The 25541-nt window shown below is 42.2% G+C and overlaps 2 protein-coding genes across 3 annotated transcripts; both read right to left on the bottom strand.

The window, feature by feature from the left end:
- Window positions 1–17: 17 nt before the first annotated feature.
- On the bottom strand, window positions 18–9651 carry LOC110506580 (sodium-coupled neutral amino acid transporter 7). Of its 2 annotated transcripts, none has more exons than XM_021586308.3 (12): window positions 9540–9651; window positions 5573–6069; window positions 5390–5443; window positions 5146–5290; window positions 4023–4167; window positions 3800–3898; window positions 2190–2247; window positions 1945–2059; window positions 1671–1818; window positions 1381–1580; window positions 1245–1296; window positions 18–1167 (listed from the first exon to the last, which is right to left on the bottom strand). In XM_021586308.3, exons 2-12 carry the CDS (start codon window positions 5825–5827, stop codon window positions 1050–1052), a joined length of 1389 nt encoding a protein of 462 aa, XP_021441983.2. In that variant the 5' UTR covers window positions 5828–6069; window positions 9540–9651; the 3' UTR covers window positions 18–1049. The 2 variants fall into 2 exon arrangements, with proteins under 2 accessions (XP_021441983.2, XP_036819766.1); XM_036963871.2 differs by having other exon boundaries at window positions 5573–5865; window positions 9540–9633.
- Window positions 9652–12008: 2357 nt separating this feature from the next.
- Window positions 12009–21097, bottom strand: LOC110506579 (aspartate aminotransferase, mitochondrial). Its single transcript, XM_021586307.3, has 10 exons — window positions 20861–21097; window positions 18066–18222; window positions 15576–15704; window positions 15419–15478; window positions 15012–15173; window positions 14725–14829; window positions 14350–14500; window positions 14083–14248; window positions 13750–13900; window positions 12009–13588 (listed from the first exon to the last, which is right to left on the bottom strand). Exons 1-10 carry the CDS (start codon window positions 20941–20943, stop codon window positions 13466–13468), a joined length of 1287 nt encoding a protein of 428 aa, XP_021441982.2. The 5' UTR covers window positions 20944–21097; the 3' UTR covers window positions 12009–13465.
- Window positions 21098–25541: the final 4444 nt, after the last annotated feature.

Raw genomic sequence — 25541 nt, 5'->3', positions numbered from 1 at the left:
AACTATGACAATCTGAATTCAATGACAAAACCATCATGTTTATTAAAATGTAGATTGATAACAGGAGAATTCATGATACTATAAGACTGCTTATTGTTCAACCAGATTACTAAATTGGTTCAGTTCAGAAAAAAACTATTTCCCTTGGCTCCAATTATGGAATACAAATAAAAACAAAAAGTAATTGAATTTCAAGCATTTCCAATCTCATTCAAGTCATTGTAAAACAGTAATTGCTGCCCTGAGGAACAATCCCTTTGAACATGATAGATGTATGTTTCTTACCTTTTTCTGTAGCCTAGAGCTAATCTCTCTCTGTCGGTAAAGCACATTTAAAATATCTGTCTTTTTAAAGCTAGGCCCAATACAATCTTTTAACCACAGGAATCAGACTGAGACCCCAGACTTCTGAAATCTCAAAGGCATTCAAAATCAATTAAAACTATAATACACTTGCCACATTACACAGGTTTCAGAACTACAGTTGAAGGATACGTCTTTAAACCACTTAAACATTGGAATTGTAAAATGACTATAAAAATGGATGGAAATGTTTGGCCACATTCTTAAAACAGTATGTTCATTACTCATCAGTAACAACACCCATCAGAGTGAGGTACCCTCTCCCACTGCCCAGTTTCTTGAGGGATGGGATACCACCTGTAGTGCAGTGGTTGGTGTATGCTGGATTTAGTACTGCAGCCCACAACGGGGTGAAAACACTGAGGACTGTTCCCACAATAAAATGTAATAAAAACAACATAACATTTGCATAATCTTAAAAAAAAAAAAAAAGTTAGGTCATTGTCAGTGGTTGCGCTCGGGACTCTCGTCCAATCCTAGAGCATCGCTCCATGGGTGACACGAGTGCTTGCTATGGAGCGGTTTCATCGTCAGGGAGACAACGAGACGTGCGGCATGCAGGAGATGTCACAGGAGGGAGTGTGTTTGCATGTGTATGTTGGATCCTCCACATCCTGATAGAAGTCAATAAAGTTCAGAATAGCAGCATAGACCTCCTCCAACAAAGAGTCTTCCTGGTCAGAATTCTATTGGCTGTCCGGATAGTGGATGAAGTCTTGATAGATTGCATTGACGGTGGTCTGGCCAAAGACGAAAGTGCCGATGGTTACCATGATGACACCATAAACCACCATCCCATGCCAGCTATGGGGAGAGAGAAGATCCGTGTTTAGTAACAGTCGCAAGAGGAGATTATGTACAGGTAGTGAGTCGAGTCTTACCTAGCAGATCGGACCTCTGTTTCTGAGAGCTTTGCCTGAATCAGACACAGACCTGCAGGGAAGAGCAGACATTATATACAGGCATTATGCTTATTGCTGTTATAAAAACACACAGAATCAGACACACTGGTCGTACCTGGGAAGACAAAGATGAAGCAGGCTGCCAGGCCTCCGATGAGGGAGATGACTCGGCCAATGTCGGGGATGAAGAGTGCGAGGACGAGTGTGATTGTGAACCACACAAGCGTCTGCAACACCCTGCGTCTCCGCTCACGCCTCACACACAATTCCACCTGCTCGCCACGGAAACGGAGCCATAGCCCCTCCAGCACCGCCCTGAAGAAACAAGTTACACAACACAACAATGTAGTACTGAAATGGCATGGGTGGAACACAGTGCTTTGTAGTGTAGGGTTAGTGTCTCACCGGCCACAGAAGTGTAAAATGGGATAGGAGGTGATAACACAGATGACGATGAAGGCCCTTGCGATTGCCACGGCGATGTCATTAGGAGGATATGACATCAGCACATCCTGACTGACGTTAGACCCAAACGACAGAAAGCCACAGACACCTGACACAGGGAGTATGCACTATTAACACATCAACGAATCACACAAGAAATGGGCAATGTCATAAAAAAAACCCGGATGCTTCAAAACTGACTATAGAGCCACACACTGTACAAACAAACACACACCTGTGCCAGTGTAGACAAAGAGGCAGATGATCATGCCGACGGTGACCACACCTCCCCAGGGCTTGAGTTCACTCCTTCTCATGCTGTTAAACACTGGCACACTGCTCACATGACACTTTCGAGAAAGTGAGAAAGAGAGAGAGATTGTGAGAGGATGTAAGTAACTTCAAGCATTTTCAATCAAGTAATAGAAATAGCCATATGCACACCCCTGCACATTCATACACACAAACACAGACAGATACCTGGAAGCCAAAGCATATGGTGGGCATGGCGTTCAATACTGCACTCCAGGAGGACGGGCTGTAACAGACACACTGGCTGATTAACACAAACAAAGCATGATGGGAACAGTAGTTTGATGTAGACTGGAGCTTTAATGAAAGTCAGTGGGCTGAAATGCCATTTCTGGACTCTATGTCCTGTCTGGCACCATGGGTGTAGGAAACGGGTCTGAATGAGTGGGAATTGTATATGTACAGTACCAGTCAAAAGTTTGGACACACCTACTCATTAAAGGGTTATTCTTTATTTTTTTACAATTTTCTACATTGTAGAATAATAGTGAAGACATCAACACCATGAAATAACACACATGGAATCATGTAGTAACCCAAAAAATTGTAAAATCTAAATATATTTTATAGTTGAGATTCTTCAATGTAGCGACCCTTTGCCTTGATGACAGCTTTGCACACTCTTGGCATTTTCTCAAACAGCTTAATGAGGGATTGTTTTCCAACAGTCTTGAATGAGTTCCCACATATGCTGAGCACTTGTTGGCTGCTTTTCCTTCACTCTGAGGTTCAACTCATCCAAAACCATCTCAATTGGGTTGAGGTCAGGTGATTGTGGAGGCCAGGGCATCTGATGCAGCACTCAATCACTAATTGGTCAAATAACAATTACACAGCCTGGAGGTATATTTAGGATCACTGTCCTGTTGAAATACAAATGATAGTCCCACTAAGCGCAAAGCAGATGGGATGGTGTATCGCTGCAGAATACTGTGGTAGCCATGCTGGTTAAGTGTGCCTTGAATTGTAAATAAATCACAGACAGTGTCAGCAGAAAGGCACCCCCACACCATCACACCTCCTCCACACATGTGGATATCATCTGTTCACCTACTCTGCGTCTCACAAAGACACGGCGGTTGGAACCAAAAATCTCAAATTTGGGCTCATCAGACCAAAGGACAGATTTTCAGATGTCTAATGTCCATTGTTCATGTTTCTTGGCCCAAGCAAGGCTCTTCTTCTTATTGGTGTCCTTTAGTAGTGGTTTATTTGCAGCAATTTGATCATGAAGGCCCGATTCACGCAGTCTCCTCTAAACAGTTGATGTTGAGATGTGTCGGTTACTTGAATTCTGTGAAGCATTTATTTGGGCTGCAATATGAGGTGCAGTTAACTCTAATGAATTTATCCTCTGCAGCAGAGTTAATGTTGGGTCTTCCTTTCCTGTGGCGGTCCTAAGACTCAGTTTCATCATAGCGCTTGATGGTTTTTGCGACTGCACTTCTTGAAAAATGTTCTTGAAATCTTCCAGTTTGACTGACCTTCATGCCTTAAAGTAATGATGGACTGTCGTTTCTCTTTGCTTATTTGATCTGTTCATGCCATTATATGGACTTGGTCTTTTACCAAATAGGGATATCTTCTGCATACCACCTTGTCACATCACAACTGATTGGCTCAAACGCATTAAGAAGGAAATCAATTCCACAAAAAAAAAAACTATTATACTATAAAAAAAAATATTCTACAATGTAGAAAATAGTTCAAATAAAGAAAAACCCTGGAATGAGTAGGTGTCCAAACTTTTGACTGGTACTGTAGTTCAGTTAGCGTACCTGGTTGCAATGTAGCCGGGGGTCATCTCTTTATCAGGCCAGATGTATTTCAGTATAACCACAATGGTGACATACCAGGTGCCAACAACACTCAGCGCACTACAAACAGGAGAACAGCACTATCAGACTGACCTGTGTTCATGTAGACTACTGATACAAAGCAGGCTTCAAATTCTAATTCAATCATCAGTTGTAGACTAAAGGGTGATGTGGGAAGGTATACCTGGCGTATTTCTGGAAGCCAATCTCTTTGGGGATGGAAAGAGGCAGAATGACCAGGACAGCAGTCGCACAAATGGTGAACTTACGGTCAATGTACCAGTGACCACCGACCACACCGTCTGGCAAATGAGCTATTGCAGCTATCACTACAGAAAGACAAAGATAGTGAGTAGAGGAAGTGAGAGAAATAGAGGAAAGGCAGCAGAGCAAACAAAACATTCCATTGACTACCGTCTTATTTACAGTGGAATTGTTTTAGTGCTGGCTATCTGATAGCAGGGTCATCATCCATCTGAGACCAACTTTTTTTGAAGATATAAAGGAAACGGAAACCTGGTGAAAAAGGCTATCCAATGCTACAATCTGCAACTTTGAGTGAAACTCCGGTACCCTGCAAACCATGATCTGTATTGTATTTTACACAAGTCAAACGTAATGGAGTCTATGGCATGTTGTTAATGGTTGCCGTTCATTCAAGGACTTATACATGACCGCCTCATTAACCTGATAGCTAGTGAGGTGAGACAGACAGTACCACCATCAGTGCTTATTCACAAATATTCCCATCAGAGGAGGCTGGTTTGATGTTGATGTGTTTTCTTGTATACGGAATATGCCAGATATTGTTGTTGTGGGGAAGGAGCTCATTCTGGAAGTGGGTTACTCTTTTGACTCCTACGTAGAGCAGACCTTTGCTGACAAGTTGCTGAAATACCAGCCCCTTGTGTGTCAGCTGTCATAGGCAGCTTAGCGGTTTGGAGAAGTTGGTGGGCAATTCTACGGTAACAGAGTGATGTGAAAAATCGAAGTCTTCGCTTTAAAATGTCAAACAAAAAACAATGATTGCAAAGTTAAACAACCCAGAAAACTCTATGCACAAGGCCTACTTTTAACAATTTCCAAAAACACATTTAGCTGAAGAACTGTGCAGATGCTAAGTTTAGTAACCGCGTGCCGTCATTCTGTTACCATCTGCACTGCTTTTCAAGTAAATGCATCCATAAGCGTCCAGATATCCGTGTCCTTTTGAATTCTTCGACTGTAATGTGATTTGTGGATTCAAATAAAGTACTTAGAAATGTGTGTGTACACATGTTGATTATCTATGTGTGAGAAACACTCACAGCGGTCCAGCTGGTCTCCAATGACGATAAAGAAGGCGATGCAGGTGCCGAAGGTGTAGACAGCGATGGCCACCTCACAGATTACCCCGGTGACCTTCCCACACGAGGCCCGCACCACCTCCTGGTAGGTGCTCTCATTACTGACCTAGACAAACAGCACAGGGTCACTAGGATGAGTACTGCTGGAAAAGACCGTCTTAAATTGTAGATTGTGTGTTCATAAGGGGGGTATTAACTTACTAACCTGGGAGCAGTATGCCAGGATCACCAGACCGCTGATGATGAAAATCAGCATGGACTACAACACACAAAAAAAGGATGTGTTACCGAATACATCCTTGTATATATATGCAGTATTTCTCACTTCTGCTCCTGGAGTGCCAGAGTGTGCAGGCTTCGGTCTCAAAAGTGTGTATGTAGCGCTCACCATCTGTAGCACCACCCCTGCAATCACGCCTCCAGCCATGTTGAAGGCGGCAGGGAAGTTGAGTAGTCCTGCACCCAGCGCAGCGTTCACCACAATGAAGACAGCGGCTGTGGCAGACACCCCTCCACTCCTCTCCCTGTCTGACAAAGGGGGGCGAACGGACTCCACACTGGGGCTCTGCAGTAGCCACGCCCTCTCACCAGCATCTTCACTCCCAGCCTCGGCCCAGTCCCCCGCCTCACTGTTAATCGCCATGGGACACCACCCGGCTGGCACAGCCCCAAAAACACTACCTAAAACACCCCCAAATTCACTCTACTCTGTTCAACACAGACTTCAACACTAAAGAGCTGAGTTGAGGGTATTCAGAGTTTGGGTTGAGGGGTCAGTCTGAAAGTTTGTGGTGGCTCTTGTGACATTCAGGACACAGATGACTGCTTGTCAGTTTATCCTCAAAGTGGATGTATTGTCACCCAGCAGTGAACCCTTAGTTCAATCTGCAACAAGACAAACACACATTACAGCTTTGGCCTTCTCGACACCTTCTCAGCTCTCTCTAAGTGCTTACTACAACCTGCTTTCCCAGTAGCCTACACGTTCTTGTCAGTGCGTTCTCCCCCCGGTCCCCTGCCTTGTACTGTCGGCTGACCTTGCTTTACACACCAACACCAGAATGTGACCAAAAATAACAAATAAAAAGACTGGTCAAAAAATGACTAATCACCAGGAATTCGTCTTAATAAATCTGTTCCCAAGTATTCCCACGAATAAAAATAAAAAAAGAGACATGATCATGTCTCAATGTAATCAAGGTATGAAATTGTTATTTTCAAATACAGTCTCTTTTTGGGCCTAGTTGTGGTCAACTTGCAGTGTTCAAAATTATTATAATTATGTTCCGGCCTCCCGACCAATCGCTCGGACAAAAACAAAAAAAGCCCCTAGGCTGAATCTAGTTGCCTACCCCTGCTTTACAGCATCCCTCGGAAACACATTCTAAAGAGACATGTAATCATTAGTTTTAGATAGGTCTGATCCCAAGAGATTTTCACTTCATAACCCTGAGAAGGATCACAGTAAAGTAGACTTCAGTGATCAGGGTCACTGTTCTCATGATGACACAGTGAGTCACAGTAGATAACTGTTGTAAACCTCACTCGGTCAGGCGTGTGACCTGCACACTAAAAAGGCTAATTATTAGTGCTTGTCAGAGGCTATGCATTTTGTAGGCATTCATGTAGGTAAGCTATGTCATGGACATGTTGACTGTAAGTCATAAATAACAATAGGTTATATTGAAATGCAAGGTGGATAACAACTTAATCTCACTTCATTTAGTCAAAGGGAAATAGACTACATATTTACCTCAATTATTTTGTCATTTTGTTTGTGTTGAGGTGACTTGGAGAAATTAATTATAATGAACATTTTCAAACCCTCTGAAGGGGAAATATATCTCCTGCAGGACTTTCTTCAATACCTATTTTAAAACGGGATAGTTTACCTACATTTATTATAACTTTTTACCAAATTCTTAAAAAGGTGCAATATGCAGAAATCGCTCCACCATTTCCTGGTTGCAAAAATTCTAAATAGTTTGCCTAACTTCAGTTTATGTGACAAAACAAGCCCTCAGTGTAGAGAATCACTACCATCTAAACATACTACTGGTCAAAAGTTTTAGAACACCTACTTATTCAAGGGTTTTCTTTATTTTATTATTTTTATTTTATTATTATTTTATTATTTTTTACAATTTTCTACATTGTAGAATAATACTGAAGATGTAAAAACTATGAAATAACACACATGGAATCATGTGGTAACAAAAAAAAATCTAAATATATTTTATATTTGAGATTCTTCAAATAGCCAACCTTTGCCTTGACAGCTTTGCGCACTCTTGGCATTCTTACAAGCAGCTTCACCTAGAATGCTTTTCTAACAGTCTTGAAGGAGTTCCCTCATATGCTGAGCACTTGCTGGCTGCTCTTCCTCCACTCTGCAGTCCAACTAATCCAAAACCATCTCAATTGGGTTGAGGCCAGGGGATTGTGGAGGCCAGGTCATCTGATGCAGCACTCCATCACTCTCCTTCTTGGTAAAATAGCCCTTACACAGCCTGGAGGTGTGTTGGGGTCTTTGTCCTGTTGAAATACACATGCGGAGATCATCCGTTCACCCACACTGCGTCTCATAAAGAAACGGCGGTTGGAACCAAACATCTCCAATTTGGTCTCCTGACCAAAGGACAAATTTCCACCGATCTAATGTCCATTGCTTGTGTTTCTTGGCCCAAACAAGTCTCTTCTTTGTATGGGTGTCCTTTAGTAGTGGTTTCTTTGCAGCAATTCGATCATGAAGGCCTGATTCACACAGTCTTCTCTGAACAGTTGATGTTGAGATGTTTCTGATACTTGAACTCTGTGAAGCATTTATTTGGGCTGCAATTTCTAAGGCTGGTAACTCTAATGAACTTATCCTCTGCAGCCGAGGTAACTCTGGGTCTTCCTTTCCTGTGGTGGTCCTCATGAGAGCCAGTTTCATCATAAAGCTTGATGGTTTTTGCGACTGCACTTGAAGAAACGTTCAAAGTTCTTTAAATGTTCCGTATTGACTGACCTTCATGTCTTAAAGTAATGATGTACTGTCGTTTCTCTTTGCTTATTTGAGCTGTTAGTATACGGAAAATAGCTCGATTTGGTAGCCCTATTTTCCTACCTTGTCACAACACAACTGATTGGCTCAAATGCATTAAGGAAAGAAATTCCCCAAATTAACTTAAGAAGGCACACCTGTTAATTGGGGCGGCAGGGTAGCCTAGTGGTTAGAGCGTTGGACTAGTAACCGAAAGGTTGCAAGTTCATATCCCCGAGCTGACAAGGTACAAATCTGTCGTTCTGCCCCTGAACAGGCAGTTCAGTTCAGTCCATGAAGCAGTTGAGAGAATGCCAAGAGCGTGCAAAGTTGTTATCCTAGGCCGTCATTGAAAATAAATAAATAAAGGTAAAAAATAAAAATACATTTCAAGTGACTACCCCATGAAGCGGTTGAGAGAGAGTGAAAAGTTGTTATCAAGGCAAAGGGTGGCTATTTGAAAAAACTCTAATCTAAAATATATTTTGATTTGTTTAACACTTTTTTGTTACTAAATGATTCCATGTATTATTTCATAGTGTTGATGTCTTCAGTATTACTCTACAATGTAGAAAATCGTTTTTTTTTACATTATAATGTAAAAACCCTCTGAATGAGTAGGTGTTCTAAAACTTTTGACCGGTAGGGTATATATTTAAGTTCTTGGAAGCTTCTGTACTAAACTGAAAGCTAAAGAAAAAAACGATACTTAAGCATAGAAATAGCGCACATAGAACATACTTAGACTTCCTTTCAATGAGAATGACCGATCTATGATTCACATTTCTATGTGAATTTGGTCAACCACCCAAAAAGTTACATGTTGCAGCTTTAATAATGAATTATAATCTCTCAATGTTAATCTCAAAATTAACCAGATTGATGCATTTAGCTATTGAAACGAAAATGTTTTCTTCCGGAGAGGATGACCACGGACCCCCCCAACTAGTGTTCCCCTTCTGGATTTGGGCTAAGCCCCACATGTAATCAAATCATAGAAACGCCACTGGAGCTACCTAAACAAAAACAATGACTAGAAACATTAATAAAATACAGAAATTTGGTAGCTTTACTAATAGTCAACTTTGCATATAAAGCAGCTGAATCTTAGATTCAGATCTAGCAACAGGCCTAGAAAATCCCAAATCACAACAATGAATCTGATTGGTGATGTTATTATAGCAAACTGGACACCGCATCATCGTCAGTTGTTGTTAGCTGGCTGATAGTTTCCGAAAGCTGCTACCGACCTCCCCATCTTCATATTCTTTAACCTATTCAGTTGAAAATATGAAAATGCATATAATATACTCAAATATTCGATAAATACCTCTCTATTGCATCGCCGATGCTTGTTTTTCTCCAACAACCGCAAGCGCTGTGAAATTCCTGCTGAACAAGCAACGATGGCATGTGACTTGTTTGGGATGTGATCATGTGACGATTTAACATTACGTATTTAGTGCGTGGTGGGAATTGTAGTTTACTGCCACGAGAACAACACAAATCATTCCAGAGAGGGTTTTAAGCAGGGTAGATACTGCAGCAGAGGAGGCTGCTAAGGGGAGAACGGCTCATAATAATGTCCGGAACAGAGCGAATAGAATGACAACAAACATAAGGAAACCATGTTTTTGATGTATTTGATACCATTCCACCTATTCCTTTCCAGCCATTATCACGAGCCCATCCTCCCCAATTAATTTGCCACAAACCGTACTGCAGATACATCTTTATAAAAAAGAGTATATCGGAGCCGACGTGAATAAAACATTTAAACGTGTTAACCCTCGCAAGGCTGCAGGCCCAGACGGCATCCCCAGCCGCGTCCTCAGAGCATGCACAGACCAGCTGGCTGGTGTGTTTACGGACATATTCAATCAATCCTTATCCCAGTCTGCTGTTCCCACATGCTGTTCCCACATGCTTCAAGAGGGCCACCATTGTTCCTGTTCCCAAGAAAGCTAAGGTAACTGAGCTAAACGACTACCGCCCCGTAGCACTCACTTCCGTCATCATGAAGTGCTTTGAGAGACTAGTCAAGGACCATATCACCTCCACCCTACCTGACACCCTAGACCCACTCCAATTTGCTTACCGCCCCAATAGGTCCACAGACGACGCAATCGCAACCACACTGCACACTGCCCTAACCCATCTGGACAAGAGGAATACCTATGTGAGAATGCTGTTCATCGACTACAACTCAGCATTTAACACCATAGTACCCTCCAAACTCGTCATCAAGCTCCAGACCCTGGGTCTCGACCCCGCCCTGTGCAACTGGGTACTGGACTTCCTGACGGGCCGCCCCCCAGGTGGTGAGGGTAGGTAACAACATCTCCACCCGGCTGATCCTCAACACTGGGGCCTCACAAGGGTGCGTTCTGAGCCCTCTCCTGCACTCCCTGTTCACCCACGACTGCGTGGCCATGCAAGCCTCCAACTCAATCATTAAGTTTGCGGACGACACTACAGTGGTAGGCTTGATTACCAACAATGACAAGACGGCCTACAGGGAGGAGGTGAGGGCCCTCGGAGTGTGGTGTCAGGAAAATAACCTCACAATCAACAAAACAAAGGAGATGATTGTGGACTTCAGGAAACAGCAGAGGGAACACCCCCCTATCCACATCGACGGGACATTAGTGGAGAGGGTAGTAAGTTTTAAGTTCCTCGGCGTACACATCACGGACAAACTGAATTGGTCCACCCACACAGACAGCGTTGTGAAGAAGGCGCAGTAGCGCCTCTTCAACCTCAAGAGGCTGAAGAAATTCAGCTCGTCACCAAAAGCACTCACAAACTTCTACAGATGCACAATCGAGAGCATCGGGCTGTATCACCGCCTGGTACGGCACCTGCTCCACCCACCACCGTAAGGCTCTCCAGAGGGAATTGAGGTCTGCACAACGCATCACTGGGGGCAAACTACCTGCCCTCCAGGACACTTACACCACCCGATGTCACAGGAAGGCCATGAAGATCATCAAGGACAACAACCACCCGAGCCACTGCCTGTTCACCCCGCTATCATCCAGAAGGCGAGGTTAGTACAGGTGCATCAAAGCAGGGACCGAGAGACTGAAAAACAGCTTCTATCTCAAGGCCATCAGACTGTTAAACAGCCACCACTAACATTGAGTGGCTGCTGCCAACATACTGACTCAACTCCAGCCACTTTAATAATGGAAATTGATGTAATACATGTATCATCACTAGCCACTTTAAACTATGCCACTCTGTTTACATACCCTACATTACTCATCTCATATGTATATACTGTACTCGATACCATCTACTGCATCTTGCCTATGCCGTTCTGTACCGTCACTCATTCATATATCTTTATGTACATATTCTTTATCCCTTTACACTTGTGTGTATAAGGTAGTAGTTGTGGAATTGTTAGTTAGATTACTTGTTGGTTATTACTGCATTGTCGGAACTAGAAGCACAAGCATTTCGCTACACTCGCATTAACATCTGCTAACCATGTGTATGTGACAAATAAAATTTGATTTGTGTCTAATAAAACCAATGATTCACATAGTAAAATCATGTCCTACACTAGTCCAGTGGTTCCCAACCAGGGGTACTTCAGGGGTACTCCAGCCAGAGCAAAATTCAGTTGGTGGTACAGTAACTTAAAAAGGTTGGGAATCACTGCCGTAGTCCAACGGTATATGTTCAGTTTCTTACATTTAGTTTGACAATATTATTTTTTTAGAAAGAACTACAAAATAAGCCCAGTTATTTCAATTCTAGATATGTATTAATTGTTCAGAGAAAGACAACCTATGCTCCATATTGTTTTATTATTTTGCTCTAACCCAAACATGGTGACAGAGCAGATTAATCTTCATGAGTAGACAGCAGAAAGGTGATTCTACCTGCACAATCTGTCTTGCTACAATCAGACAGACACACACAGAGAAAATGTCTGAAGGCTGATCATTAGAGCAAAACACTGGTCTTTACAACTTTCTCTCATATATATATATATATATATAAATAAATAGAAGTTCTATAACCTCTTGGTTCTGAAACGGAGGGGATAGGAGTCGCCCAGTGATCCAAATAACACTTGTGAAATGCCTTTTCTTGTGGAAATACAAGAGCACCATCATAGGACAGTCTATCCTTTCAAAGCTGCAATTTGTAACTTTTTGGACCAAATTCACATAGAAATGTTTAGTTATAGAGCAGTCATTGAAAACAAGTCTAAGAAACAGTAGATCTGTTCTGTGTGCCAAAGTTTCATTTTTGCATCTTACTTTGTTTGGTACACCAGCTGAAAATACAACACTTTTGGTTATTTAAGATATATTTCACAGCGGTTTAGATGGTACAATGATTCTCTACACATTACTTGTTTTGTCAAACTTAAATTAGGTTAACTATTAGAATTTTAGCAACCAGGAAATAGCAGAGCGATTTCTGTATAATGCACCTTTAAAACCCTCATAAACCAAGTGCTTGGGGGGGTTAGAGGGACATTCAGTGGGCATTTAAGACTGGCTGGCTAACTGCTCACTCATCAGCACTTAGCAAAAACGCAATAGACCCTGCTCTTCATGCAAAAAGCACAAAACTTGTACAGCAATATAATTATTTATATTGAATATGGAAGACAAGATAATGCAAGAGAGAGGCTGAGTGAAAGGACAGAATGATCATACATTGTCCATTTCTAAAGCATATTAAAACATCAATTACCGTATCTCATCTAAAAGTAGTGCCAGACAATCATAACTAATTGTTATCTGGAAAATCTGAGTTTTCTGCTACAATACTGGTGTTGAGGAAAAGTTGAACTTTCACATCCTACATAAAATATGCAATGACAGACAAGAGTTCACAGTTCATACACACAACAGAACCTAAGTGTTGGTAAACTCATCTGTAGCCTGACAGCAATTTGGACCACAGCAGGCAGAGCAGGTTTAAAATAAAATATTAACCTGTCATTATTAAGCCATTTATTAAGTTAATTAATATTAAACTTTGACATACAATAAATAAGCGTAGAAGACAGACATCAGACCATTTGTCAAATGTAGGGCAGATCATTGGACCATCACTAAACAACCTTTGACATGGTGGCTTCGTTGTTGAGGTCAAAGTTGAACAATTTACAGTCTTAAAGAATGTCCAGCTCCTCTGTAAGGTGGTGGGTGGAGTGGGCATTATTATTTTGTTAAGGATTGTGTCCAGCGCCACCGTGCCCCACTGTTTCTCCCAGCATTCTCCTTTTTACTTAGTGACAGCGTGGATTCCATGTGCTAGGTATCCCACGTTACCGGAGGTGACACCTGCCATGGAGATTCTACCATCTTTGGTCATGTATACTGAAAACTCCTTAGTCAGACGCTCAACCTGGGGTAGACACACACAAACACCTGGAGTCAATGCAATTTATCATTATACTAGAACTTAATTCCAACTGATGAATATGACCAACATTAATATAATAAATGTCATAAGGTTATAAGGTACAGGTGTGGATATAAAGAGTGGGTGTGGTCGTTTGTGTGTACCTGTTCAGGCTTGAGGCCTGTGAAGCAGAACATGCCTATTTGGTCGATTACATGCTGCCAGTTGTGAGTGGAGCCCTCACTCTTCAGGTTGGCTGCCAGCTGCTCCCTCATCTTGATGATGCGGTTGGCCATGCCGTGGACCTCCCCCAACCTGTGTAGAGAGAGGTTAATCAGGGGGGGTTGATGAGGAAACAGAATGGAAGTTGTGTGTAGAGACAGGAGACCACTCCAAAGAGAACTCCGATACCTTCCTAGGCAGTCAGCTAGATTATAAAATCACAGCATCAGTGAAATGGGCAAACAACATTTGTGTGTGTGTGTATACACACTTACCATATTTTATAAAGGTCTGGTGTGTTGAGAATAGTGGCAGCAATTCTGGCTCCATTCATTGGAGGGTTGGAGTAGATTGGCCGGATCAGAATCTTCAGCTGAGACTCCACCCTCTTAACTTCCTCGGCATCGTTACACACCACAGTGAACCCTCCCACTCGCTCACCTGTCAAAACACATGGGTAAGATACCATACCGGTGGGAGTTTTTTTTTTTACCCTTCTAATATGAGATTTTGTGTGTATGTATATATATAATGAGACCGACCGTAGAGGCCCATGTTCTTAGCGAACGACTGCGACAGGACAATGTTGTGGCCCTGCTCGATGAAGTGACGAACAGCCCAGGCATCACGATCAATATCTCCACTGGCAAAGCCCTGGTAGGCCATGTCAAAGAACACCAACAGGTCCCTTTTCTGAAGGAACAGCAGAACAGGGGAGGAGTTATTATTAAGACCGTGTGTGTAAATAGTTGTCTGGCACAGTAAAGATGTCAGTCTTCACACAAAACACCTGTAGGCACTGGGCAGTAAAGCTCTTCAGCAGTAGAGTCCCAATAGTGACAGAGACTTTAGCCAGTTAGGGCATTTACAGAGAAATCACCATTGAGGTATTTCATATCTATGGTAAGCACACTCACCTTCACCAGGTCAGCGATCTCTTTCCACTGCTCAGGCTTGGGGTCCACACCGGTGGGGTTATGGGCACAGGCATGCAGCATGATCACACTCTTTTCTGGCATTTTCTGTATCAGAGGGAAAATAGTGTTACACTAACATTCAAATCAGAGTCATGACGGAAATAGACCCCCACACCTTAACCTTATAAAGTCAACATAACAATATAAAAACAGATCACAAGACGTGGTAATGGTCCTCCATGTCAGTGTGGAATCATACAACCCCCCCTTTCCCATCCCTCTCTCACAGAGATGTCATCAAGCGCCCCGTTGAAGTCGAAGCCGCAGGTGGAGGGGTCGTAGTAGCGGTAGGCTTTCAGCTGCATGCCAGCATCTCTGAAGATGGGTGTGTGGTTCCCCCAGGAGGGCTTGGGCAGGTACACGTCACGGGACGCACTGTGGAAACGAGACTAGAGAAAAATATAATGAATTAACTGACTGACACCATACACACTCCGCAGTACTACCGGTATGAAGATATTGTTTTATAGAACACAATCATTTGTAATGAATATATATTATAGAGAAGGCAGTCATTTTAGACATGTATAGGCTGGTGCACTGTTCTAGGGGGCTAAGGGCCCAAATGCAACCGTGGCAGTGTAGGTGCATTCATTCTCTTCCTGTTTAGCTGCTAAAAGAGGTGGGTCTTTACCAGGAAGTTGGCTCCGATGCACAGTGAGCCGGTTCCTGAGATGGTCTGGACAGTGATGTTCTAAAGAGAGGAGAGAGATGTTAATAGCATTTCTATTGTTCACTGAACACACCGACAGCAAATGTGCTTCCAAGCTACCATCCACACATCCACTCACCCTGCCACTCTTGAGGACCTCGCTGTCAGCCCCCAGGGCTAGCAGAGCGCAGGACTTGGTGAAGTCCCCCAGACCACCGATGGCCAGATACTCCTTATCCAACTGCTTAGAAGAAATCAGAGCCTCTGCCTGGAGAGGGTCGGGGAGGATGGTAGAGAAATAGTGAGTGGGAGGGGAAGTAGAAAGGTTTTTAATGATTACATTTTCTCAGCATACACTTCATGACTGATCCAAAGCCCTGCCAAATCAGAGCTAATAGCGTAACACACAGTTGGGGTTTAGCAGGGCTGTATGAGATGAGCTCAGAACGACTATGCAGAAATACTGTTGATGTCTAACACATGGGTCTGCTGGAGCCTGCACCTCAAACTTACATACAAAAAGTATGCAAACACACATCCACAAAGTAATAGAGGTTCAATATGGGTATACATTATACGAGTTAAGCTCAGGATGATCGTGCAGAAATTAGAGGTCGACCGATTAATCTGAATGGCTGATTATTTAGGGCCGATTTCAAGTTTTCATAACCATCGGAAATCGTTATTTTTGGACACCGATTTGGACGTTTTTTCTTTTTTTACACCTTTATTTAACTAGGCAAGTCAGTTAAGAACACATTCTTATTTTCAACGACGGCCTAGGAACGGTGTGTTAACTGCCTCGTTCAGGGGCAGAACGACAGATTCTTACCTTGTCAGCTCGGGGGGGATTCAATCTTGTAACTTTACAGTTAACTAGTCCAACGCTCTAACCACCTGCCTTACATTGCACTCCACGAGGAGCCTGCCTGTTATGGGAATGCAGTAAGAAGCCAAGGTAAGTCGCTAGCTAGCATTAAACTTATCTTATAAGAAAAACAATCAATCATAAATCACCAGTTAACTACACATGGTTGATGATATTACTAGTTTATCTAGCGTGTCCTGCGTTGCATATAATCGATGCGGTGCGCATTCGCGAAAAAGGACTGTCATTGCTCCAACGTGTACCTAACCATAAACATCAATGCCTTTCTTAAAATCAATACACAAGTATATATTTTTAAACCTGCATATTTAGTTAATATTGCCTGCTAACATGAATTTCTTTTAACTAGGGAAATTGTGTCACTTCTCTTGCAACAGAGTCAGGGTAGATGCAGCAGTTTGGGCCACATGGCTCGTTGCGAAATAATTTGCCAGAATTTTACGTAACTATGACATAACATTGAAGGTTGTACAATGTAACAGGAATATTTAGACTTTTGGCGTGCTAATAGCGTTTCAATCGGTGACGTTACTCGCTCTGAGACTTAGAGTAGTTGTTCCCCTTGCTCTGCAAGGGCCGTGGCTTCTGTGGAGCGATGGGTAACGAGGCTTTGAGTGTGGCTGTTGTCGTTGTGTTCCTGGTTCGAGCCCAGGTAGGGGCAAGGAGAGGGACGGAAGCTATACTGTTACACTGGCAATACTAAAGTGTCTATAAGAACATCCAATAGTCAAAGGTATTTGAAATACAAATGGTATAGAGAGAAATAATCCTATAATTCCTATAATAACTACAACCTAAAACTTCTTACCTGGGAATATTGAAGACTCATGTTAAAAGGAACCACCATATGTTCTCATGTTCTGAGCAAGGAACTTAAACGTTAGCTTTCTTACATGGCACATATTGCACTTTCACTTTCTTCTCCAACACTTTGTTTTTGCATTATTTAAACCAAATTGAACATGTTTCATTATTTATTTGAGACTAAATTGATTTTATTGATGTATTATATTAAATAAAAAAAAGTGTTAATTCAGTATTGTTGTAATTGTCATTATTACAAATACATTTTTACATAAAAATAAAAAATTAAATATATATATAAATAATAATAAATAAAATACAAATAAAATATATATATATATATATATATTTTATTAATTTGTATGTATTTATTAATTTTATTTGTATTTATTTATTTATTTATTTTATTTTTATTTATTTTTTTATTTTTAATTTATTTTTAATATTTTTTTATTATTTTTTATTTATTTATTTATTTATTTAAAAAAAAAAAATATTATTTTTTTTTAAATCGGCCGATTAATCGGTATCTGCTTTTTTTGGTCCTCCAATAATCAATCGGTTTCGGCGTTGAAAAATCATAATCTGTCGACTTCTAGCAGAAATGCACCCATCAGAAACACACAGGCCTGCAACTCCACAAAAGCTTGTATAGTGAGAATCAGCTCAAAAACATGAAACCACCTTCTTCACGCTTCTACGTGTTTGTTAACTGATCCGGTTCTTACATAAAAGGGCTAGTAGCCGTGTGACTGGATTAGCCTTTCCCCAATGCTGAGCCCGGGATTACAAAACAATAAGAGCCGGCGTATCTACTCACCTTTCCTCTGAGGAGTGAGCCTCAATATGAATGGCTGGGTGATAGTGGGGATAGTTATCTTGTCCCTGTGTGTGTGAAAGCCTGGGTAGTTACACTGGTTGTCATGGTATTCCTACCTTGCGGACACAATCGAGCACAAAGGGTTTGCCGTGGTCGTCCCTGTAGGCCCCCACCCCCAGGTTCATCTTCTTCGGGCTGGTGTCCCTCTTGAAGGCCTCCGACACCCCCAGGATGGGGTCAGGGGGCCCCATCTGCACTCCACCCCACCATGAACTGCAACAGAAGGGAGGGGGAGAAACAAACAGAAGCAGCTTAATTTATCATTTTGCAGACTTGTGTTCTTATTTGTTTGATAGTGGACGAGTTTCATTTTCTAAATCACTCAGTGTAGGCTTATATTTCTCCAAGAAACTGGACTTAAAATAAAAGACTAAAACTCAACGGTAAACAGTTCTATACTCTGCTCAAGAAACGGTTGCTCTCACCCAACCAGAGGAGAGTAGCACCAACCACCCACAGTAGACCAACACTCTGGACTATGACCTGGTGAATGCCTGGTCATCCCCCAGTCCCTGCACAGCGAAAAGCCACACTCACACACTACAAAATCACCACTACACACAGCTGAAGTCTGTCGAGGTGAAGGGCCCGGGTTGGATGGCATTAGGGGGAGTCAATAAAAGGGAGGAGATGTACTGCACTAAATACATGAACATTTCTCTCCATCGCCACTACACTACCAGAATGACATCTCTAAAGGGCAGGGGGAGAGTGGTTGAAACAAAGGCAACGATTGGTTCTTTGAAATTCAGAACACATTCATTCATCATATCTTTGGATCCAGTCATTACAGCCTGATCTTCCTTTCACACTGACCCCACCAAGCTGATTATCCATCCAATACTTTACACTTCCCTTTCCACAGCCACACACACGAAGGTCAGGCACTGCAAACATATGCTCTCACACACGAAACGATTATCTCCCCTTGTATGGAATGTGTCTTATGAGGAGGAAAGAACAGAAAATTAGCAGGGGCCCAGTTCAGGAACTAATAGAATTACACACACACACACACACACACACACACACGACCTTGCCCCTGACCTCATCCACATGACCTCTGAAAGAGGGGCAAGCAGGGCCTCTAATCTTACACATTCCTCTCACTGCTGTACTGGAGGCTATAGGCCTGCTGAGGCTTAACTAGAGATCCATTTAGAACATTGCATGGAAAAAATGTAAGTTCACAGCAAGACTCCCAACAGAGAATCACATGTGTTTTAGACAGCCTACATTTCTATTGGAGCCTTCTGTAATAATGAACTCACTAAAACCGTGTTGTGTCTGATGCTACTCACCAGTGCGTACTGGTACAGTAGTATGTTTTGATATGTCAATGTAGTGGTGAGCCACTATGACGTGAGCAGTGACACTCTGCAGCTCACTGAGATTCAGGTTCAACGGTTGTGTTCAAACACCCTGGAAATCACAGCAATAGTTAGAGCCGAATGCTTCGCAAAGGGCAGCAACGCCAAGACCGCAACATGAGAATATAGACAAGAATGACGACATGACACCCACATCGAGTTTTAGGGAACACACTGAACCAGTCACCTGTCATAGAGCCTGTTTACATAGCATTATAGAACATCCTTATAGAACGCCTATTGTCCAAAATCAAAAAGATTTCAGGTGACTAAAATTGAACACTCAGCTGGTCAGAAACATTGGGACTGCACATTAAAATCAGATCCTCAATCAGTAAAACTTAATACTTGTTATCGGATTCTGACAAATATGTTAGTGAGAGAAAAACCTGGGTATATTATCAGCGAACTACATACACAAAGAACCTTTGTACATTTTAACTTGTGAGATGTCTCGCAAATATAAATATGCTTGGTAAACACTTCATAGGCCAGGGAGTACAGTGACTGAGTCCTATTTATGCCACGATGACAGCACCAATGAGGGCCATCCAATGTTGAGTCACAGACTTGAATTTAGCCTGCTAATGGCCTAAAATGCACTTGAATAAAGAACGAAATAATTTTTTTATGAGAATAATGTAACTCGGCGCACGGTTTTCTAACAAAACCCGACAGTGATGCAGAGTGTATTTGGTGATGCTTTTCGAACACAGCCTGTTTTCCAGATATGTGAAGCGGTATCTTATAAGTGAGAAACAGAGTTTGCCCTCCAAATGGAAAGAGAAAGGACACCGGTTACTGTCGTCACATCTCAGTAGAAACCGGGACATCCCGTGGCCAATCAACGACCAGGGGCCTGCACACGATAACCAATGATCACGCTAGATTTAGGTTGTTACGGTATGCGAGGGAGATCAAACCGAGAAAATATGTCGAATCTCAAAGGCTAAATGACACTGCGACCCTAAAATATAAAAAATATTTTAATAAATTTTCCTTTCACGGGAAATACTGAATGATCACTATATGTTGACAACATACAGATTGTCTGCCACTGAAATCTGAATAATATTTTTACAGATCCACCAAATAACAGTATCAGTATCCATAGTTGGAAAGTAACCTTGCGAAGTTCGACTGTCAGTGAACTGGTTGAGCCTTGAAGTCTACAAAGTATAACTTGACCAATCCCAAAGATATGAACGGGAAATTTCTGTCACGACAAGCGGCGGATGGATGAATGCGAGTTTCAGTCAGTTAGCAAATGTAATTTAAATATTAGGTAGATAGCTAAACTACGGTGAGAGACGTAAGTGCATGACCGCTTCGGACCCCATTCAGTAAACTTGAAGTTAGGCCACTTGAGTCATTGCGGCATGGCTAGCTAGCTAACTAAGTGCTGCTAGCTATTCATTCAATGGCAAACTACCAAAGTAGCTACGTGTCAGACATGACAGTGCAGATATTGCATGTATTACCTGTTACGTGTAGACAAAACTCCCAGGGACGGGGAGAAAGTCCCAATACTGGAGATCACCTTGCCGGACTTCAACAGAGACATGGTTGAATCGAGGCGCAGAATGGCAGAAAAAGCAAAGAGTGATCATATGAATCGGAGGGATAACAGACACACAAGCTTCTTTCTTCTTAGATGAGGTTTAACTGCGGTTGGCGTCCGATAAATGTTGCATTACCGCCACCTACTAGACTGGAGTATAACTCCTTTATCCTTCAAAAATATATACAGTGCCTTGCGAAAGTATTCGGCCCCCTTGAACTTTGCGACCTTTTGCCACATTTCAGGCTTCAAACATAAAGATATAAAACTGTATTTTTTTGTGAAGAATCAACAACAAGTGGGACACAATCATGAAGTGGAACGACATTTATTGGATATTTCAAACTTTTTTAACAAATCAAAAACTGAAAAATTGGGCGTGCAAAATTATTCAGCCCCTTTACTTTCAGTGCAGCAAACTCTCTCCAGAAGTTCAGTGAGGATCTCTGAATGATCCAATGTTGACCTAAATAACTAATGATGATAAATACAATCCACCTGTGTGTAATCAAGTCTCCGTATAAATGCACCTCCACTGTGATAGTCTCAGAGGTCCGTTAAAAGCGCGGAGAGCATCATGAAGAACAAGGAACACACCAGGCAGGTCCGAGATACTGTTGTGAAGAAGTTTAAAGCCGGATTTGGATACAAAAAGATTTCCCAAGCTTTAAACATCCCAAGGAGCACTGTGCAAGTGATAATATTGAAATGGAAGGAGTATCAGACCACTGCAAATCTACCAAGACCTGGCTGTCCCTCTAAACTATCAGCTCATACAAGGAGAAGACTGATCAGAGATGCAGCCAAGAGGCCCATGATCTCTCTGGATGAACTGCAGAGATCTACAGCTGAGGTGGGAGACTCTGTCCATAGGACAACAATCAGTTGTATATTGCACAAATCTGGCCTTTATGGAAGAGTGGCGAGAAGAAAGCCATTTCTTAAAGATATCCATAAAAAGTGTCGTTTAAAGTTTGCCACAAGCCACCTGGGATACACACCAAACATGTGGAAGAAGGTGCTCTGGTCAGATGAAACCAAAATTGAACTTTTTGGCAACAATGCAAAACGTTATGTTTGGTGTAAAAGCAACACAGCTGAACACACCATCCCCACTGTCAAACATGGTGGTGGCAGCATCATGGTTTGGGCCTGCTTTTCTTCAGCAGGGACAGGGAAGATGGTTAAAATGGATGGGAAGATGGATGGAGAGAAATACAGGACCATTCTGGAAGAAAACCTGATGGAGTCTGCAAAAGACCTGAGACTGGGACAGAGATTTGTCTTCCAACAAGACAATGATCCAAAACATAAAGCAAAATCTACAATGGAATGGTTCAAAAATGAACATATCCAGGTGTTAGAATGGCCAAGTCAAAGTCCAGACCTGAATCCAATCGAGAATCTGTGGAAAGAACTGAAAACTGCTGTTCACAAATGCTCTCCATCCAACCTCACTGAGCTCGAGCTGTTTTGCAAGGAGGAATGGGAAAAAATTTCAGTCTCTCGATGTGCAAAACTGATAGAGACATACCCCAAGCGACTTACAGCTGTAATCGCAGCAAAAGGTGGCGCTACAAAGTATTAACTTAAGGGGGCTGAATAATTTTGCACACCCAATTTTTCTGTTTTTGATTTGTTAAAAAAGTTTGAAATATCCAATAAATGTTGTTCCACTTCATGATTGTGTCCCACTTGTTGTTGATTCTTCACAAAAAAATACAGTTGTATATCTTTATGTTTGAAGCCTGAAATGTGGCAAAAGGTCGCAAAGTTCAAGGGGGCCGAATACTTTCGCAAGGCACTGTATATACAGTATATTCAAAATTATTCAACAAATACCTTACCATCTAACACTACACTCACAAAAAGTAGTAATAAATACCATAGTCCACTATTTAAATATATTTAGTGCGACTTCAGGCCAACAGCCTGAAAGGATGGGACACCACCACTTAACACACCATGTAATTCTTCTGATGTCATAACTCGCACACCCAAATACCTCTCTACAGCTGCTACCACAATCTCTATTTTGTGCAAATTACATTCTATCCCTGCAGTACAGTGGATAACCATTACTATAAAGGGCAAAAATCCAATCTTACTGAAACATATATCACTTGTTATTTTATTCCTCTGTACTGGTACACATCTACTACTCACACCAGTCCTCTCAGGATCCCTCCCCCTTGACCGCTCTTAACTCTACTTTCTTCACTGCCTCAGCATATGACAACTTCTGCACTACTCTAACCCTGGAAACCTCAACCTGACTCTCTCCCATTGGACAATTCTGATCTCCAGCCCCATGGGCACCCCTGCAATTAACACATACCACTACTTTCCCCAAATGCTACGCATTCCTTTGTCTCATGCACTTCTGCACAATTCTCACACCTAGGAACCTCCCTCCTACACACTGCTGCCACATGCCCATAAGTTGAACACCTGTAACAACGTAATGTAGTCGGCACAAAAGCTAGTACAGGATAACTCATATATCCTAACATCACTTGTCGGGCAAAGACTTAACATCAAAACTCAAAAGTACAGACAATAACTCACTCACACCACGCTGTCTGCGACACACCAAACAACGAGCATCACATACACCGGGAATCTTCCCCTTCAGTTGGTCAGCTTTCACATTTACTGCTACCCCAGAAATCACTACTTTCAATGGCGCCCTTTTCTTGAGAGCAAAACAATTCACATCTCTTGCCCCCATTCGTTTAACGCCTGCTCCCTCTGGCCAGCAGAAGACCACATCTGGTTGCCCTCACCAATTCCACAGCACCCAACTCTGTTTTCACCTACCCTGAAACATCAAATGGATCAGCCAAAAGGCAAGGGTCCACTTTTTCCAAAAACTTCACTCCTACTGTCACAGACTCATCCTTATCCTGACCATCGGTGCAAGCCTCGGGCTCCGAGAACTTCACCACACCTACCACCTCCAATACTTCACCCTCATTCACTTCCATTTCTCCTCCTGTCTTCAGCTCACTCTGCTTACACTTTCTACCATTCTTCTTTAACAAACCATCTCCCTTTTTTCCTCCATTTTTAACCGACTCAGGCTCAACCTCTTCCTCCCTCTCTCTCTTAGACCTCCTCTGGCTCTTTTTTTCCCCTCCATTCCTCCTCCTTATTCCAAGTATAACTCTCCTTATGATAATACTGCACTTCTCCTGACACATCTTGTTATTGCCTTGTCAAGTGACGCCATTTAACCGGCTGTCACAATCTTCATACAATCAGCATGAACTCCTCAGGATGTAGCGCTCAACAGTGCATCCCACTTGTAAAGCCAGGGGGGAAAGTGCTCAGGTTTTCTTCTTCTATGGTATTTTAGCGGTCCGCCAACAAATGTTAGAGTTGTATGCCGCCACCAAATGGACGGGGGTGAATAAATTCAATCGCCACTGTAGAAGAGTAGTGTGTTTAAAGTGGAGGGAGTACATGGCTTAGCATGTCTCTCAAGGAGGCTAAAAAGAGATTCTGGCTTGAAAAAGTTTTATATTTTCAGAAGGAGTCAGGTAATTGGTCAAGGGAGGAGGATTGGAGGTAAAGAGAGAGGAGGTTGAAAAGACTGAGGGTGGCGCAGAGGATGGGCTTGAATCTGTTGAAGCTAGCAATAACAAGGGAGGGGGTATGTCGATGAAGATTGGTGCCAAGTTCAAACAGAGTGAGCCGGACGCCACTTCGAGCTCTGGAGGTGAAATGGTAGGAGTAGAAGGTCATCTGAGAGGCTCGGAGCCTACATTAATGGACATGGTTATGATACGTTTTGTCCAGTGGGAGTGATATTTTTAAAGAGGGCGGAACCAGGCCTTTTGGCTGATCTATGGGAGGTTGCAGGTTGGGTAGAAAAGTTGGTGGGTGCTGTTGAGCTGGTGAAGGTAACCCAAAGTTGACTTTTAATGTTTGTTTATGTTTCATCAGAGGGAATACCTTGGTATATGTTTTTATTTATCACACTTTTCTGTAACCTTTTATGGGGTGGCAGGGTAGCCTATTGGTTAGAGCCTTGGACTAGTAAGCGAAAGGTTGCAAGTTCAAATCCCCAAGCTGAGAAGGTACAAATCTCTCTTTCTGCCCCTGAACAGGCAGTTAAACCCACTGTTCCTAGGCCATCATTGAAAATAAAAATTTGTACTTAACTGACTTGCCTAGTTAAATAAAGGTTAAAAAAAATACAGGGCCAACATACAAGTTCCTTACTATTTTGCCCTTCTACTTGCCTCTTCCATTTTTGTGGTAATGCTGCAATTAGTTGGTTGTAATTTTGGGTAGAGCAGACATTTCCATATGTCTGTGTTAGCTGTGTGACATAACTCAACCTGTCCTATTTATGATATCATTCACTAAAATTATACCTTTTTTAAACATTTCTTAACCCATTTTATAAGAGATTCCCCAAAATGGAAATGTTCTAGGCATTTATATATAAACTCCAGTCGTACTTTATCAAAAGCCTTTTCAAAATCAGCTATGAAAACCAGGCCTGGTGTCCCCGATATTTCATAGTGTTCTATTGTTTCCAGTACTTGTCTTATATTATCTCCAATGTATCGTCCATGTAAAAAACCTGTCTG

Source organism: Oncorhynchus mykiss, chromosome 26 (assembly GCF_057628025.1).
Source record: "Oncorhynchus mykiss isolate SJ-2025 chromosome 26, ASM5762802v1, whole genome shotgun sequence".
Taxonomy (NCBI): domain Eukaryota; kingdom Metazoa; phylum Chordata; class Actinopteri; order Salmoniformes; family Salmonidae; genus Oncorhynchus; species Oncorhynchus mykiss.
The sequence above is the reverse complement of the archived record's forward strand: the minus strand, read 5'-3'. Positions and strand labels throughout refer to the sequence as shown.

Bases quoted from the DNA above. Each gene is read 5' to 3' on its own strand.
- LOC110506580 (XM_021586308.3), bottom strand. From the start codon at position 5,827: ATGGCGATTAACAGTGAGGCGGGGGACTGGGCCGAGGCTGGGAGTGAA. The intron at 4,168-5,145 runs GTGAGTGTTTCT...GTCTTTCTGTAG, and splicing joins TGGAGACCAGCTGGACCGCT to TGATAGCTGCAATAGCTCAT. The intron at 1,297-1,380 runs GTACGACCAGTG...TCTTCCCTGCAG, and splicing joins CTTCATCTTTGTCTTCCCAG to GTCTGTGTCTGATTCAGGCA.
- LOC110506579 (XM_021586307.3), bottom strand. From the start codon at position 20,943: ATGTCTCTGTTGAAGTCCGGCAAGGTGATCTCCAGTATTGGGACTTTC. The intron at 14,501-14,724 runs GTGAGTGTGCTT...CTGTTCCTTCAG, and splicing joins AGATCGCTGACCTGGTGAAG to AAAAGGGACCTGTTGGTGTT. The intron at 13,901-14,082 runs GTAAGTGTGTAT...CTCTCTACACAG, and splicing joins CCAGACCTTTATAAAATATG to GTTGGGGGAGGTCCACGGCA.